The sequence below is a fragment of the Myotis lucifugus genome, unplaced genomic scaffold, assembly GCF_000147115.1.
Source record: "Myotis lucifugus unplaced genomic scaffold, Myoluc2.0 scaffold_272, whole genome shotgun sequence".
Taxonomy (NCBI): domain Eukaryota; kingdom Metazoa; phylum Chordata; class Mammalia; order Chiroptera; family Vespertilionidae; genus Myotis; species Myotis lucifugus.
Genome location: NW_005871320.1, coordinates 1,068,815 through 1,084,645, shown reverse-complemented (window position 1 = coordinate 1,084,645; position 15,831 = coordinate 1,068,815). Strand labels below are relative to the sequence as shown.

Sequence of the window (15,831 nt, the reverse complement as noted above, 5' to 3'; positions counted from 1 at the left end):
AACCACTATCTTTGCTCATCCATGAGAAGCAACTCCCCATCCATTAGAGCAGCGGTTCGCAACCTGTGGGTCGAGACCCCTTTGGGGGGGTCGAACGACCCTTTCACAGGGGTCGCCTAAGACCATCGGAAAACACATATATAATTACATATTGTTTTTGTGATTAATCACTATGCTTTAATTATGTTCAATTTGTAACAATGAAATTGGGGGTCACCACAACCTGAGGAACTGTATTAAAGGGTCGCGGCATTAGGAAGGTTGAGAACCACTGCATTAGAGGTTTATCATGAGTGCAGCACTACAATCACTTCTTCAGGTTCCACTTCTAACTCTAGTTCTCCTGCTATTTCCACCACATCTGCAGTTACTTCCTCCATGAGGGCTTGAACCCCCAAAGTCACCCATGAGGGTTGGAATCAACTCCTTCCAAACTGTTAACGGTGATATTTTGACCTCCTCCCAGGAATGATAAATGATCTAAATGACATCTAGAATGGGAAATCCTTTCTAGAAGGATTTCAATGTACTTTGTATGGCAGCTATAGCCTTACAAAATGTATTCCTTAAATAGTAAGACTTGAAAACCAAAATTATTCCTTAGTCTATGGAATATAGAATGGCTGTGGTGTTAGCAGGCATGAAAACAACATTAGTTTCACTGTACATCTCCATCGGAGCTCTTGGTTGACCAGGTGGATTGGCAATGAGCAGTAATATTTTGAAAGAAATCTTTTTTCTAAGCAGTTGGTCTCAACAGTGGGCTTGAAATATTCAGTAAACCATGTTGTAAATAGATGAGCTGTCATTCAGGCTTTGCTGTTCCATTTACAAAGCACAGGCAGAGTAGATTTAGTATAATTCTTCAGGGCCCAAGGATTTTTGGGGTGGTAAGTGAACATCGGCTTCAACTGAAAGTTACCAGCTGAATTAGCCCCTCACAAGAGTCAGCCTGTCCTTTGAAGCCAGACATTGACTTCTCCTCTCTAGTTATGAAATCCCTAGATGGCATCTTCCTCCAACATAAGGCTGTTTCATCTACAATGAAAACCTGTTTAGTGTGGCCACCTTCATTAATTATCTTGGCTAGATCTTCTGGATAACATGCTGCAGCTTCTACATCAGCACTTGCCTCTTCACCCTGCACTTTCATGTTATCGAGGCAGCATCTTTCCTTAAACCCCAACCTCTGCTGGCTTCAGACTTTTCTTTGGCAGCTTCCTCACCTCTCTCAGTTTCCACAGACTTGAAGAGAGTTAGGGCCTTGCTCTGGATTAGGCTTCGGTGTAAGGGAAAGCCATGGCTTGTTTGATTTTAAAACTTCCTACATATCAGCAATAAGGTTATTTTGCTTTTTTATCAGTTGTATGTTCACTGGAGTAGCATTTTTCATTTCCTTCTAGAACTTTTCCTTTGCATTCATAGCTTGGCTAACTGATGCACGAGGTCTAGCTTTTGGCCTATCTTGGCTTTCAACACACCTTCCTCACTAAGCTGAATCATTTCTAAGTTCTGATTTAAAGTGAGACAAGTGTGACTCTTCCTTTCTCGTAGAGTGTAGCTTTTAGGTAATTAGGTATAAAAGACTTTTCCAGTGCAAACTCTGTTGTATGGGTTACAAACTGGGTATTTACTAATAGTGGATGTCAATATTAACTATGTAGAGATATAGATTTCTCACTGAATGAGGTCCTTCTCTAGAAAATGACACTGAACAGTGTCCATAGATGTTCTATAAACCGATATGAAAATGTATGATTTCATGAATTAAAAATATAAGTTAATGAACAAGAAATGAATTACAAGTGTATTTGATGAAAAGTCCCCATAGAATGACACCCTGTATATATTTAGAAAACCAATAACCAAATTAGATTTCTTCAGGAAGTTTTCTAAAATTATTTTTTAAAACGAGGTACTCACAGATGCTCCTCCCATAATCTTGGGAAACATAACGGTGGAACAGCCATCTGGACTCTGTCCGAAGGTAGTATAGGGTGTTTGAAACCAAGCCTTTTCATTGGCCCAAACCACATCACAAAGAGGCAATATGGATGCTCCTAGTCCAATGGCAGGGCCATTTACTGCTACAATAATAGGCTTCTTAAACTGAATGAAAGTATTCACGAAGTTTCTAAAATGAAAAATAAATGGGGAATTACTCAAAATATTATGTATTTGAGCAACAAAAAAACCCACTATTATGGAATTCAATTTACTAGGATGTAAACTCTGTGAAAATTATGAGTTGAGATTTGTTGAAGGCCGTCCCTCAGGAGTTGTGGCCCATGGATTTATTTGCTGTGTGCTAGAAAGGCTTACTGATACCTGAGCTGCCATGTTGGAAGTGGCTGTTGCAACAGGACCTATCTGAAGATGATGGGCAACATACAGCCTGAGGCTGCTCTTACATTTGCAGTGGCTCATGGGCTCTACGACCAGTATGTTTTTCCCTCAGCCTTCCTTCCCTTTAAGACACAAGAAGCCCAATAAACATCATGAGCTTCAGATGACCAATCTAGAAGCTCTCACAGAGAAAACCTAGCACAGGGCATACTATTAACATTGTCCAATGTTGAGCAAAGACTGGAGGATTGTGGTCAGGAACCATGGGGTTGGGATCTGGACTGGATTATGTGATTTTAGACAGCTGATTATTTGGAAACAACAGATATTTCCTGAGTTTATATAGGACTAGACTGAATGCCATTGGGGATATAGAGACAAGAAGCTTACAGGCTGGTTTAAAATATGAGATTCAAACAAGAAGAGCAGAAACCATAGACACCATTTTGAACTCGACTGTGTGTTGTGGAATACAATTAAAGCAGGATTTCAGAGGAGAGTGAGACTAAGGGTAGGATGGCCTTCACAGAGGATGGGATATTTTACAAAACGGAGCCAAAGCTATTTGTAGATTTGTTTTAGGTTCAGGCTGGAATAGTAGGCTGCTTTAGGGTAGGTTGGTGCCATGCCATACTGGGAATGTGCACCTTTTCCACCACTAGAAGCTCTTTTTATGCTCAGAGGTTGCTTTTTGTTCTGCTTTAACATGGGGAAGAGAAGGAAAAATACACACCAAAATAAGTACCCAATAATTCCTTTAAGGCAGTCTTAGTTCCAGATCAGAATCACAGAATTCTAAATTCTAAATCTGACCCCTATCCTTGGGTGTTCTCTACCATTCAGCAATTTAAAAGCTAGAGCATTCTGTTCAGATTATCTCTGAAAATCATGATTTGGCATCTTAGATAGTACCCCTGCTCGCCACTGACACAGAGGGCCATATATTTTTTCGAGGACGGGTTGGAGGGTGTGTATGTGTGTGCATGTGTAGAACAGGAAAAAAGGAGGGACTGTATGCAGAATTTGGCAGCTTGCAAGCCTAGCTCCATAAACTGTTCTCAAAGGTACCCATAGTCATAGACCTCAGCCTGGTCCCCAAGGTTTGCTGAATCTTTTTCTTGAATGAAAATAAATTCATTCAAATGAATGAGTTGCACTAAGACTTTTTAAATGAGAGCACCTAAGGCACTGGTAGAAAGATCACATTGGGTTTTACTGATACAAAGAAAGCCAGGCAACCTTTTAAATAGGTCCTTGAAATAACTGTTGATAATCTACATGAACATACTTGCATGTCTTTCCACTTTCATCTACCTCATATGAACATCTGGAAACTACGAATGGGATGGTAGATTAACATGGAAAAATGATCAAAATAGTGTAATAATAAATTCTATAGAGAAATGGTAAAAGGAATTAATTATTCCATGTAGCAGTGTTTTCTCTCTCTACATGTTTGGATAAAAGAAAAAAGGTTCTAAGATAGATATTGCAAAATCAAAGCTTGTATTTTTAACAAGCTGGAGAAATATTTTTGGAACTGGATCTCCCACCCCTTGGTGCTGCTTTAATTGTTATTTTTGCTTGGAATGATAACTTAATCTGAAAGCCATAGCTGTTTCTGAGAAGGGGATGAATTTAGCCAGCGCCTCTGGGGTGAAGATATGTCCCTTTTCAGAGAACACAACCTGGACCTTTCTAGAGTGTAAACTCTGGGATGCCAGAGATGAGCATGGTTCTCAGATAAATTGTTTTTTTTTTTAAAACACAAAAACAAAACAAAACGTTATCGAGTTGCTTTTCTGTTTAGTATAAACTTCCCAGTCACTACCAGAAGTGAGGATGCGGAGCTGCCTTCAGGGCTGGGGATGAAGCTCCAGGGGCCTGGCATTCAAGGAGAACCTGTTTTCCTTGCTTTTGCAAGTTATTTTAAAACAATATCAAAATGCATGAATGTTCAAATGTGCTTAGCTCAATGCAACATATTGAATTTAAAATTCAGTTTCCTTTGAATTATCTGCAAATTGAATTAAAGACTGTGCGGGTATGACAACGAAGGAAAGATCATTGGCCACAAATGGGGTTTTAAAAGACTTATAATTAAACAAAATAAAAATTCAATCCATTTATTTGAATAACATTTAATACTTCACAGACATACCAAAGAGTTAGAAACTCACATAAAACCCACTACGCTAGGAACTGTTTGGGGGAAATGAGGTCACCAGATCTGAAGTTTTAGTAGCTCACTGCCCCATCTCAGCTGAGCTCTCCCTTCATAGTGAATATATAGAATAGGGCTGAATGGGGGAGCGGTTGGGTTCTAGGGGCATGCTTACTCACTGGCCTTGTTCTTCACCCAGGTCTCTGTCTCACTCTGTGGTGTAGAAGATGCCCCCCCTCTGGAAAGAGAAGGCTCCCTGGTCTTTCAGTTCCCGAAGATTTCAAAAGCCTAACTTTACAAACTGACTCGTAATAATTTTATCACTAATGTACCAAATATTTTTATTACAATTTATTTGTAAGCTGTTTATCACAAGTAATTCTGATAACAGAATTAGCGGCAGTAGATTCCTGACAAAGCTAATGTTTAAATCTAATCTTATTTCCTACTTTTCTTTTGGAAACTTGCTATAATGACATTCTTTGCCCCAAAGTTTTAAGAAATCAAAACAAGATACCACAGAAACAAAAAAATATACATAGCAATAGCTTTATGTGTACAGGCTAATTTTATACATATAAAACTTAACTGAAATGCAAATGAGCAAGAGTAAAAGTTAAGTGAATCTGGTGTAACTAATTATTTTTAGGATCCTGCCAGTGTACATTAAGAAAAATTAACAATGACAAAAATATATTCATTTAAAGAAGACCCAAGTTAAGTTTCCCTAAAGCAGGATTTGACTTTTCCCTAGAATACTGATTCAGTTCTTATGAGGAGTGAGGAGAGTGGGAAGGTCAGGAGAAAAAAGTGGGGGAGTGGGTAGTTGATGAAAATAAACATTTAGCATTACCTAGAAGTTTAACAAATGAAATCCCTCTAATCTATCTCTCCTCTGCTTTTTCTAATCCCAACAATATGAGCCTTAGCCTTGACAAGAGCAATTCAACACTGGAGGAATGGGCTGGGATTAGGGTTGAGGCACCAACAAGATTTAGAAATGGCGCACTGGGAAATGCCTGTGGGGTGAAGTGAGCCAGCACTGAGAAGCATTGGCTGGCAAGGTCTATTTTCTTATCACAGCAGATCTCCCCAAATCACAGTATTATGTGTAAAATCAGTGTGCTCTTACAGAAAACATGCGGTCACCATCTAAGACATGTTTTGTACCAGAAAAATAAAAATTAAGTTCATTAGTTCATCCTGAAAAGATAGAATGGACTTAACAATTAGGATTGTCTTAGAGGTACTGACAATCTCTCAAGGAATCACATGGATGGTCAAGCAGTTTAATTTCAAACTGAATAACAAGATGGTCCCATCTAGCATTCTACAAATTTGAAATTATTTAGGAGACTAAAAATAACACTTGAAATGAAAGTATTTTTAAAAAATTACTATATGATAGCTTAAGAAATGGTAATGTTCAAGAAGACTAAGAAATAAACAATGCCCTGTATACATGTATATACCATATGAGAAAACATAATTTTGAAAATCATTAAAAATGTTATAAAAGGCCAAAGTAATGCCCGACGTGTGGAGATCTGTCAGAGAGAGATGCCACACGCAACTCCAGACCTACCAAAACAGAAGTGCACTCTACCAATCTTGACATGCACTTCTGAATGGATTAGGGACCACAAAGCTGTGTCCCCAAGGTCACTGCTTAGGGTCTCAGCCACATGAAGCCCAGTAATTATCAAAAGAGGCTCAATGTCAACTCTCCAAATACCTAGGGATTTGGGAGAGGACCCAACCAACTTTATTGCCATTTTGCAAATCTGTGACTCTCTAAGTTTTCATCTTTCTGTAAATAACAAAGGGTCCTTAAGGGCTCACTTAGGGACATGTCATTTTAGGGAGGTGTGTGGGGAGCACAATGGTCCTCTTGGTTGGTGACTTGGCTTCATTCACTTTAATCTTCACTCAAGGCTTTATTTATTTATTTGAGGAGACAGACAGACAGAAAGACAGACATTGATGTGAGAGAGAAACATGGACTAGTTGTCTCTCATATGCACCTCATCCACGGACCAAACCCGCTACCTAGGTATGTGACTGGTAATCAAACCTTTGAGCTTTTCATGCATGGGATGACACTCCAACCAACTGAACCACACCAGCCAGGGCTGGGTTTCATTCACTTTAAATAAATAAGTACATTTCACTATGGAAAATTAGATACTTTAAATACATATAGTAATTAGCATGAGAAATGAGGGACATAAAATATATGTACCTGGACATGCTTATAGCAGAATTATGTGGTTCTAGGAAAAGATTTTTCAACTGTTAAGATATAGTAGTGGAAAAATCCAAAAACAGAAACAGAAAATGGAAACATCTAGTCATATTATTAAATGAAAAAAGGAAGTTGTAAAACAACACTGTATAATTCCATTTATTTAACAGAAATAAAAGTAAAGCTTTATTATTTGTGTGTGTGTGTGTGTGGAATACATATTTAAAAATGTTTAGAAAATGGTTGGGGAAGACATACAAATGAACTGTAGATGGGGGGTGAGATAGAGGAAACTTTTACTTTTTACTGTGTTATAGTTTTATGTGTCGTTGACACTCAGGATACATTTGAAAAAGAATGTGTACTGCTTATACTAAAAAAAAAACACAACAAAACTTTTCATGTGATATTATGAAACTGAATCATCACAAAGCCTAGACAATTAATTTTAGAGTCAAGCAAATGTAAATTATTATGTGAAAGAGAATGCATCTTTATTTAAGGGGCGAAGACAGAACACACTCATATGACAAATAATGTGGCTATATGCTATTGTATACTCTAATCATTAAATGTTCCCTGAGCACTTCACAGGGTTTGAGCCAGACTTGAAATCAGTTATTTGCTCAAGGCAAGTAGTAACGTATGCCAGGCCCACAGAAAAGATAGATGATTTAATTACTTTTACTACTCGTGTCTCCCAGTGGAAGGAGATGTACATTTCATTCACAAGCTTGTTTAAGCCTGTCCTATCAGCCATTGGTAACTAAAAGCAAAACACTCAAATTAATGTTTTAAAAATGCCATTCATGCATACCTGATAGCTTCAGCCATTTTAGTGCTTTCTCTTTTTCTGTCATCTGTTAAGCGCCGTATGAAATAAAGAAAGTCGAGACCGCAGCAGAAGACGCTGCCCACCGCGCTGAGCAGCACGAGCTTGCTGTCGTCGGCAGCAGCCGTGCTCAGTGCGCTCTGGACTTCTTTCATTACCTGAAAGTCACCAAAAATTAAAGTGGCAAAGAGTATTTTCGATACAGAATCCTAAAAGCATTTCATTGTGGAATATCTGGATCTACACAAAGTAGATTTACAGCCTAATACTGTTCCCTGTATCTACCACAATTTAAAATAACTCACAAATTTCTTATTTCTGTAACCAGAGATTGGGAATGCTAGCCAGAAAGTATAATTGGAAAGACATGTGAATCTAAGTTACCTTAATATTCTAGTCATTGTGGCTTTCAGAAGATAAGGCAAATTACATATTATGTCCACTTGGAATTTCTACACTTTAAACAGCAGCTGACACATTCAACCATTGAAAGAAACCAGTTCAGTTCCCTGGGTTTTGTTGTTGTTGCTGAACACCAGCCTGCCACACTTGAGACAAAATCCCAATAGTGTGGTGCTTAAGTGCATTAGGTGCAAGGATCTGAGCATGGAGACTGCTAGAAAGGCACAAAACCATTTGGAATCATCTCTGCAGCATTTACAAATAACCAATGAAGGGGCTCTGTAGTCTGAAAATGGACTGGGAACCAGTGCCGAACTGGTTTGTCATGTGACCCTGGCCAGATATACAAACTTGATGCAGTCTGGTTTTCTTGTTTGGGAAAAACTTGACCTCGCTGCTCACAAGTGGAAAACAAGCAATTACCAGAACTTTAAATTTTAAGTAAGGTACAATGCAGGTTCAAATACTTCTGATTTTAGATATTACTAGAACCAAGGTTATCTATTTAGGTCAAAGAATTAAACCTTTGCAAGCATTAGTTTCCCTTGATCCTTGAAAACTAACTTTACCAGGTACTACTAGTAGTGAACATGTGTTGAAATTGTTGTAGGTGTTAAGCTCCACTTCCATGCTGTAGATTGACTGGGAATGATGTTAAAATACTCTGAAGGGGTTGAAACCCAGGGTTATTTCAGTCTTGTTACAACAAAGAACCCTTATAGAATCTGATGACGAGATAAAGAAAAGAATGTGCACACACACATTCTACATGTAACTTCAGGAAGGCGGGAATCTCCCAGATGCCCCACACGCCCCCAGGTTAAGAGCTCATAACCTGGAGCACAATTACCACCTCCTCCATTCAGAACTCTGGTTCCTGTCCCAATCCACACCCTTGACAATGAAGATGGACACTCAACACATGCATACTGTCCCGACTTCACTGCAGTCATGAGGGTTATAAGGACCAAGACTGTCACACTTCACCTGTGCTTCCTACCTCCTGGTGGTTACTATGAAATGGCCCAGAAGGAGAGTTAGAAAAACACACAAAAAAGTGCCAATTTGGCTGAGCAGGCCTGGAAAACAGGGCTTGGAGAAACAGGACGCACAAATCAGCCCAAGGAACATTTCTCACCTCTGGATTTAGTGAGTTATTCTCTGATGATTTTGTTGATAACAAGATGTGGGTGAAGCCATCCTGCTTCCTGACGACAATATCTCTGTATCTGTAGGCACTTTCTGTTTGCCTCACACTGAAACGCAACCGCTTGTCAAAAGGCTGGTCTCTTCTGTCGTCAAGAAATTTCCTTTTCCCGGCTGTCACTCCTGTAACAGATGTCTGTATGTTGGTTGTTCCATTGGCTGTTAATGCGTCCATAAACGGAGATGTACCTGCCAAGAGTTTGAAATCACAGTGGTCTGTGATGTCCTGCTACCAATTTCACTCCCAGTGTCATCTTTGAATTAGTTAAAAATGTTCCTTACAAACTCAGAATTTTAATGTTTTAATGGCAAGAACATTAAAAATCAGAAACTTTGGAAAGCCTACTTTTAAGGGCATTTGTTTTCCATCAAAGTCTGACAAGGAAATCACCCTCTTGCTTATTTTGTCTAAAAAAGAAAGATGGGAAGGTATTTGCTGAAAGAAGCAACAAAATTTGAGACTTCTGAAGAATGGTATTAAAAGAGAATGGGTCTCATGGATAATACCTATTCCAGGCTTGAGAAGTTGAAAGGAAAAAGGAAATTGATTCAAGAAAATATCTTATTAGAACCAAGATAATCTATCAGCTTGTGCAGACACACGATGCAACCACCAATTTATTTTTTTTAAAAATATTTTTATTGATTTTTTTAGAGAGAGGAAGGGAGAGGGATAGAGAGATAGAAACATCTATGAGAGAGAAACATAGATCAGCTGCCTCCTGCACGGGATTGAGTCCGCAAACAAGGTACATGCCCTTGACCAGAACTGAACCCAGGACCCTTCGGTCCATGGGCTGACGCTCTAGTCACTGAGCCAAACCGGTTAAGGTGCAACCATCCATTTCTGCGGGGCTGCTCTACCAATTGGTGCCATGGCTGCCACTGCAGACCACCAGCCCTAGTGGGGTACTCAAGATACTCAGGAGTTCCTTTGGATGTCCTGGGATGATGCCTGTCCAGGGGTCCTAGCTCTACTACATGTTCTATCAGTAAAGACAGCTCTCTTTCCTGCCAACAAAAGTTCCTGCCTGTGTCAGCTCCTCAACGTCAAACCTGGCTGCTGTTTTTCAATCCGTCTTAAAGATATGGTCTCCTGAATTTAATATTTATTAAGATAAAGTCAAGAGTTTTATTTAATACTTTCCTAGGGTTACCAAGAAATGTCAGGGTAAGAATTCAAGTATTAGGTAAATAACTATCCTCCTATTTATATGACCTGTCTACATATTATCTAACCTGGTAACGAGAACACAGAGCCTTTGGGTAGAAGAAAGGGAAAGAAATGTAAGAAAACTGCTTAATAAAATTAGCAATGGAGAAGTTAAGTTCTCTAAGGAGAAGAAAATGATAAAATATGAGTTGGAAGCATTTCCTCCAAAGTGAAAGAATAGGCCAAGGCCACCAAAGAAGACTCACAACAGGACATTTAGAGAAGTCAAATCATTTCTGATGTAAAACCACCTGATTTTCATTCAACTGGCACAAGTATTTTGGAAAACTTTTTTAATCAATTCAGTTTGTTTAAAAATTGGAAGAGATTAAAATACATGTAAATAGTTCAAGAGTCTAAAATTGTAAAAAAGACATATGATGAAAGGCCTCCCATCATCTCCCCGTCCTCTAAGGTGCCATCTACCCAGGACCCTCAACCCTCCAGTTAGCCACTGTCTGGTTTCCACGTATCCTTGAAATATCTGTGGACCCTGAGGAAAAACAGATTTGATGTGAACCCCAAGAAGAAATGTATATGTTTGTCAGGGCCAGCCTGAAAGTTTGAACCGGGCTGAGGTAGGCAGGTGGGAATTGAGAAAAGAAAGAAAGACAGGAGAGCGGGATCGGGAGGACTGCAGCTCAATCGAGGAACTGCAGCAGCTTTATTAACCACACAATGCTTTTTATACACGACACACTGAATAGGTCTGTCAAGAGGAATGTATTCTTTGTTTTCTTAATCTCTAAGGGAGGACAGAGCAGAAGGACAAGTTCAAAATAAACTTCCAATGATCAACTGAAGGTCCAAATTTTATAAAGAATGAGTCTAGCAACCATTTGCTGACAGGGGCTCCTCCAATACTCTGTATATTGGGAAAATCCTTAGACTGAACTCTCGGCTTCCCACACTATGCTCTGCTCGTGTAGGCTGTCTGAGTCACCCACTGCAGGGAAGCCCTAGTTTCGTCTTTCTATCAATGGACTGAAACCTGTTCCGTTCAATCAGAAGTGGACAATTGTATCCTCATTGACTTTTATAACAACCAGTCAGAATTGCACAATTTGGACTAACTGGGAACCTGGTTGGAAACTTTCTTGATAAAAGGTAGCCTCATCCTAGCCAGATTTGGTCAGTGGTTAGAGCCTTGGCCCGCAGATGGGTCTTGGGTTCGATTACTGGTCAAGGGCACGCACCTCAGCTGCAGGTTTCCCAGCCCAAATAGAGGTGCATGCAGGAGCAACCAATCAATGTGTCTCTCTCATGTCGATGTTTCTTTCTCTCTTTCCCTCTCCTAGCTCCCTTCCACTCTCTCTAGAAATCAGCAGGAAAAATATCCTCCAGTGAGGATAGAAAAAAAGGGCAGCCTCCCCTCTGTCTCAATGGAGTGCACTTTCAGTTTGCACTGGATGCTGTATTTCCCCAGTTTGCAAACTGTTTCTCCTGAAAAATAAAATAAAATAAATAAAAAAAGTCTCCCCTTTCCTGCACCTCTTGGGGAATTTTGGTTTACAGTATATGCAAGCAAGTAAGAATATAAATATTTCTACTTCAACCCTCCTTTAAAAAATACAAATGGTAGTATACCAGACATAGTGTTTTGTCATATCTTGTTTTTATTCATTTGCTTTATCTTAGAAACTGTTGTCTATTAGGCCAGTTTTCTTATTCTTTTCTAAAGCTGCACAGCAGTCCACTGAATAAATGTACTATAATTCATTTTACTAACCCACAGTGCAACATACACTAATATCCAACAATTTTTTGATATTTCAAACAATACTGTGACACATAACCTTGGCTTATGTCATTCCAATGCTGGCAAATCTATAGGATACATTTCTAAAGGATTTATAACCTAAAGTATATCTAACTGAAAGAGCATTTAATAAGCTGTTACCAGTAAGACAAGCTGAATCCTTCTGAGGACCCTTTCTCTTTCTGTTAACCTTCCACCTCTCCGGTATCAGATCATTCCCCCATCTGTGTTCAAAAATGTCCTCCAATCTTTTCTACTCTAGATATCCCCTCTAATCTGCTCTTCTCAGAACTACCTTCTACTCACATGTCCATTACAGCTTAACTTGGTCTATATTTGCTGTCTCCACTTTCACCTCTGTCCATCATTCCTCAACCCACTCCAATTCGAAGCTGGAGTTGACATGACCAGACAACTTCTTGAGAACAGAGAAATGGATCATGGATGATTATGAACTACAGAACCTAGTGCCCAGGAGACAGGGATACTAATAGGAGAATTTGATGTAGCTGAGGAAGGATGAGAGGAAGATAAATTAGAGTTTATTCAGGTGAAGTTGCTACTGAGCACAAAAGAGGGAGCAGAAGTCAAGGCTGGAGATAAGTACGTGGGAATTGGTGCCCATAAATGATGGCTGAATTGAGAGTAGGAACACCAAAGGGAAGAGTGAGGAATGAGCCTGCTGGGGAGAGCCATGTGCAGGACCAGGAGGCAACAGAGAAGCCAGAAGGCAACAGCAGGCTTCCCAAAAGGAAAGAGAGAATGCCATGGCAACAGGATGTGTCAGTAGTGGCATACACAGAGAGGTAAGGGAGAATGGAGAAGAAGTAATTGGAGGGAGGGGAAAAGGGGAGATTAGAAGTCATTAAAAAACTCGGGCAAGTTGTTTCACTAGAGTACTAAGGGTAAAAGCCAGACTATAGGATTCAAGAAAGACAGATAAAAGTTGTTAAAGAAAAAACGTAATGTTCAAATCAGGAATTTGCTAAAATGATGCTTCAAGCCCAGCTAACATGGCTCAGTGGTTGAGTATTGACCTATGAATCAGGAGGTCATGGTTTGATTCCTGATCAGGGCATATGCCTGGGTTGTGGGCTTGATCCCCAGTGTGGAGTGTGTAGAAGGTAGCTGATCAATGATTATCTTTCATCATTGATATTTCTATCTACCTTCTCCCTTCCTCTTTAAAATCAATAAAAACATATATATTTTTTAAATGCTGCTTTAAGGAACAGAGAAATACAACTGCAGGTGAGTGGACAACTGATCTTTAGGTAATGGCTGACAATAATGATTTCCCTGACTAAAAAGAGATCACATCAGAAATAATCCTGTGCAGATGCAAGCTGGAAGGCCACATGACTTGGGGGTAAAGGGTGAGGTGACAGAGGTGTGATGAGTGGAGACAGGCTAGAGGCTCCGGCCTTCTTGGGAAGAGGGATTCTTGCAGACTACACATGCCAGGGTGATAATAACAAGTGAGAGCTGTTTGGGTCTTTAAAAGTTACTAACCCCAAACTGGTTTTTAGTTGGTGCTATACCAATGCACATTAGAATGCTCTCAGCAACAGAGGAGACAGTGTTAGCCTAGGTAGCAGGCTTTTACTAGGACAAAATCCCACACTGTTCGTGTTTCTCAGTGTCATTTCTTTTCCTATTAAAAAAAGCCACACATTCCTTAACTCTCCAAGAAGTTTTCCTGGTGGCTTCCTTCCACAAAGCAGGATTTCTAGGATACAAAGTGCATGTCGCCTTTATATATGAATCAGAAAAAGCCCAACTTTTTTTTTTTTTTTTAGGCAATGGGTCCTATGGAGCTATCCATGGTTCTGCAAATTTAGAAATGGATTCATGTTGGCTCATGCTGACCAGGACTGTTGAACCTGGCCTCCATCTCCCTGTTAAAACTGTACTGGCTCAAGGTTGCCATTACAGTCCCTGCTGATTTCACCCACCCCAATATGACTCCCGAGATCCTCTGTTGTCCACCTATCGGGCGATATAACATCTCTTCGGCCTAATTTAGGGAGAGAAGTGTTTACAGCTGGACTGTCTCAGAATCAGACTGCCAGCACTGAGCTAGGTCCTGACTCTTGCCTGGAGTATCAAATGGCTGGTTTCTTCTGCTTATCTAGATGGCCGGTCAAATGCCACCTCCTCAGAGAAGCCCTCTCGAACCACCCCATCTAATGTGGGCCCCTTCCCATCACCATTTTCCAATTGCCCCTCTTTGTTTTTTGTAGCACTCCTCACTAATTATTTCTTTCTCATTTGGTTTTTATTTATAGTACTAGAGGCCCGGTGCATGGAATTGTGCACTGGTGGGGTCCCTCGGCCTGGCCTGCGGACATCCCCTGAGGGGTCCTGGATTGTGAGAGGGCACAGGCCAGGTCGAGGGACCCCACCGGTGCACGATCAGGGCTGGGGAGGGACGGCGGGAGGGCTCCAGGGTGTGTCCAGCCCATCTCACCCAGTCCCAATCAGCGGGACCTCAGTAGCAAGCTAACCTACTAGACAGAAGGCCTGCCCCCCAGGGGCATCAGTGTGCATAATGGCGACTGGTCGAACGGTCGAATGAATGGTCGGACACTTAGCATATTAGGCTTTTATTATATAGGATATATTGTCATATTCCATACAGTTCCATGAGAGCAGGATCCCTGTCTGTCTCATTCACTAATGTATCTCTAGTGCTTAGAACACATAATAATATTTACTAAATAAGTGAATAAAAGGGACTGTAAAGTCCTTTTAGTCCAGCTTCCTCCACTTAGAGATCAGAAGATAAGTGGCCTGCCGAACGTCACACAGCTGATTACTTTGTGCCAATCTGAGGACAGTGAGTACTGCACTATAGAGCAGAATCAACTGCTAATGACTAATTCAAAGGTAAACACTGAGATTCAGGGAAATAAATCCTCCACAATTTAAACTGTGTGAGAATTTATTGTGACTCACCAGAAAAAAAGATCCAATGAAAACACAGAAGCCTGTCTCAGTGAACTGATAGTTCCTTAAGGATATGAATTCAGAGACTACTAAATGATTTTCTAGGGTTTACTGGCATAAAATTCAACTAGAAAAAACACACCATTTTAGTGTCTCTCCTAACATGCTTGACAGCAAAAACAGTACCTTCAAATGTATTGTTAACTTGTTAAAATTTGCTGCTTTAGAAGCCTGTCTCTGTAAAAATGAAATGTGCCTTCTGCTTTCAACCACAAGAGGGAAACAGTATCTGGATCTCCTCACTTGCCAGTGAAACTAGAAAACTGAACAACAGCCATGGAATAACCACTTCAGACACGGACACCAGGCAGTGCAGGATCATGCTCTTACAGTGAAGGGAACAAACAAGGTGGGCCCAGCAATCCTCTGATTTTCTGGCTGGAGGCCATTTCCACGCTGCAAGTGCAGGGAGAGGAACTCAGATACTGCCTGCAAAAACGCTGAACTGAGAACACAGACTGGCTGTGAGGAGGCCCAAGAGGCTATATTTTGTGAGATAGTGTATTGAAAAGGAGGGAGCTCCACAGAAAGCTCCAGAACTGCCTAGGGATCCACTTGAGTTGAACACGAATCTGAGCATGCATAGGGTGAAATCCACAAGGCTTGGGAGAGAACGATTACCTGTAAATTGAATAACTGCCAGAGTTCACAAAGC

At 40.3% G+C, this 15,831-nt stretch overlaps 1 protein-coding gene across 2 annotated transcripts in view; it reads right to left on the bottom strand.

Moving 5' to 3' along the window:
• The window catches only part of CDYL (chromodomain Y like), a 235,400-nt gene that overhangs the window by 11,584 nt on the left and 207,985 nt on the right, over nucleotides 1-15,831 (bottom strand). For both annotated transcript variants that reach the window (XM_023763006.1, XM_023763005.1), the window contains exons 3-5: nucleotides 9,128-9,384; nucleotides 7,573-7,745; nucleotides 1,924-2,134 (exon numbers count right to left, since the gene is read on the bottom strand). In XM_023763006.1, the coding sequence (XP_023618774.1) occupies nucleotides 1,924-2,134; nucleotides 7,573-7,745; nucleotides 9,128-9,384 (641 nt within the window). The remainder of the gene's footprint in view (nucleotides 1-1,923; nucleotides 2,135-7,572; nucleotides 7,746-9,127; nucleotides 9,385-15,831) is intronic.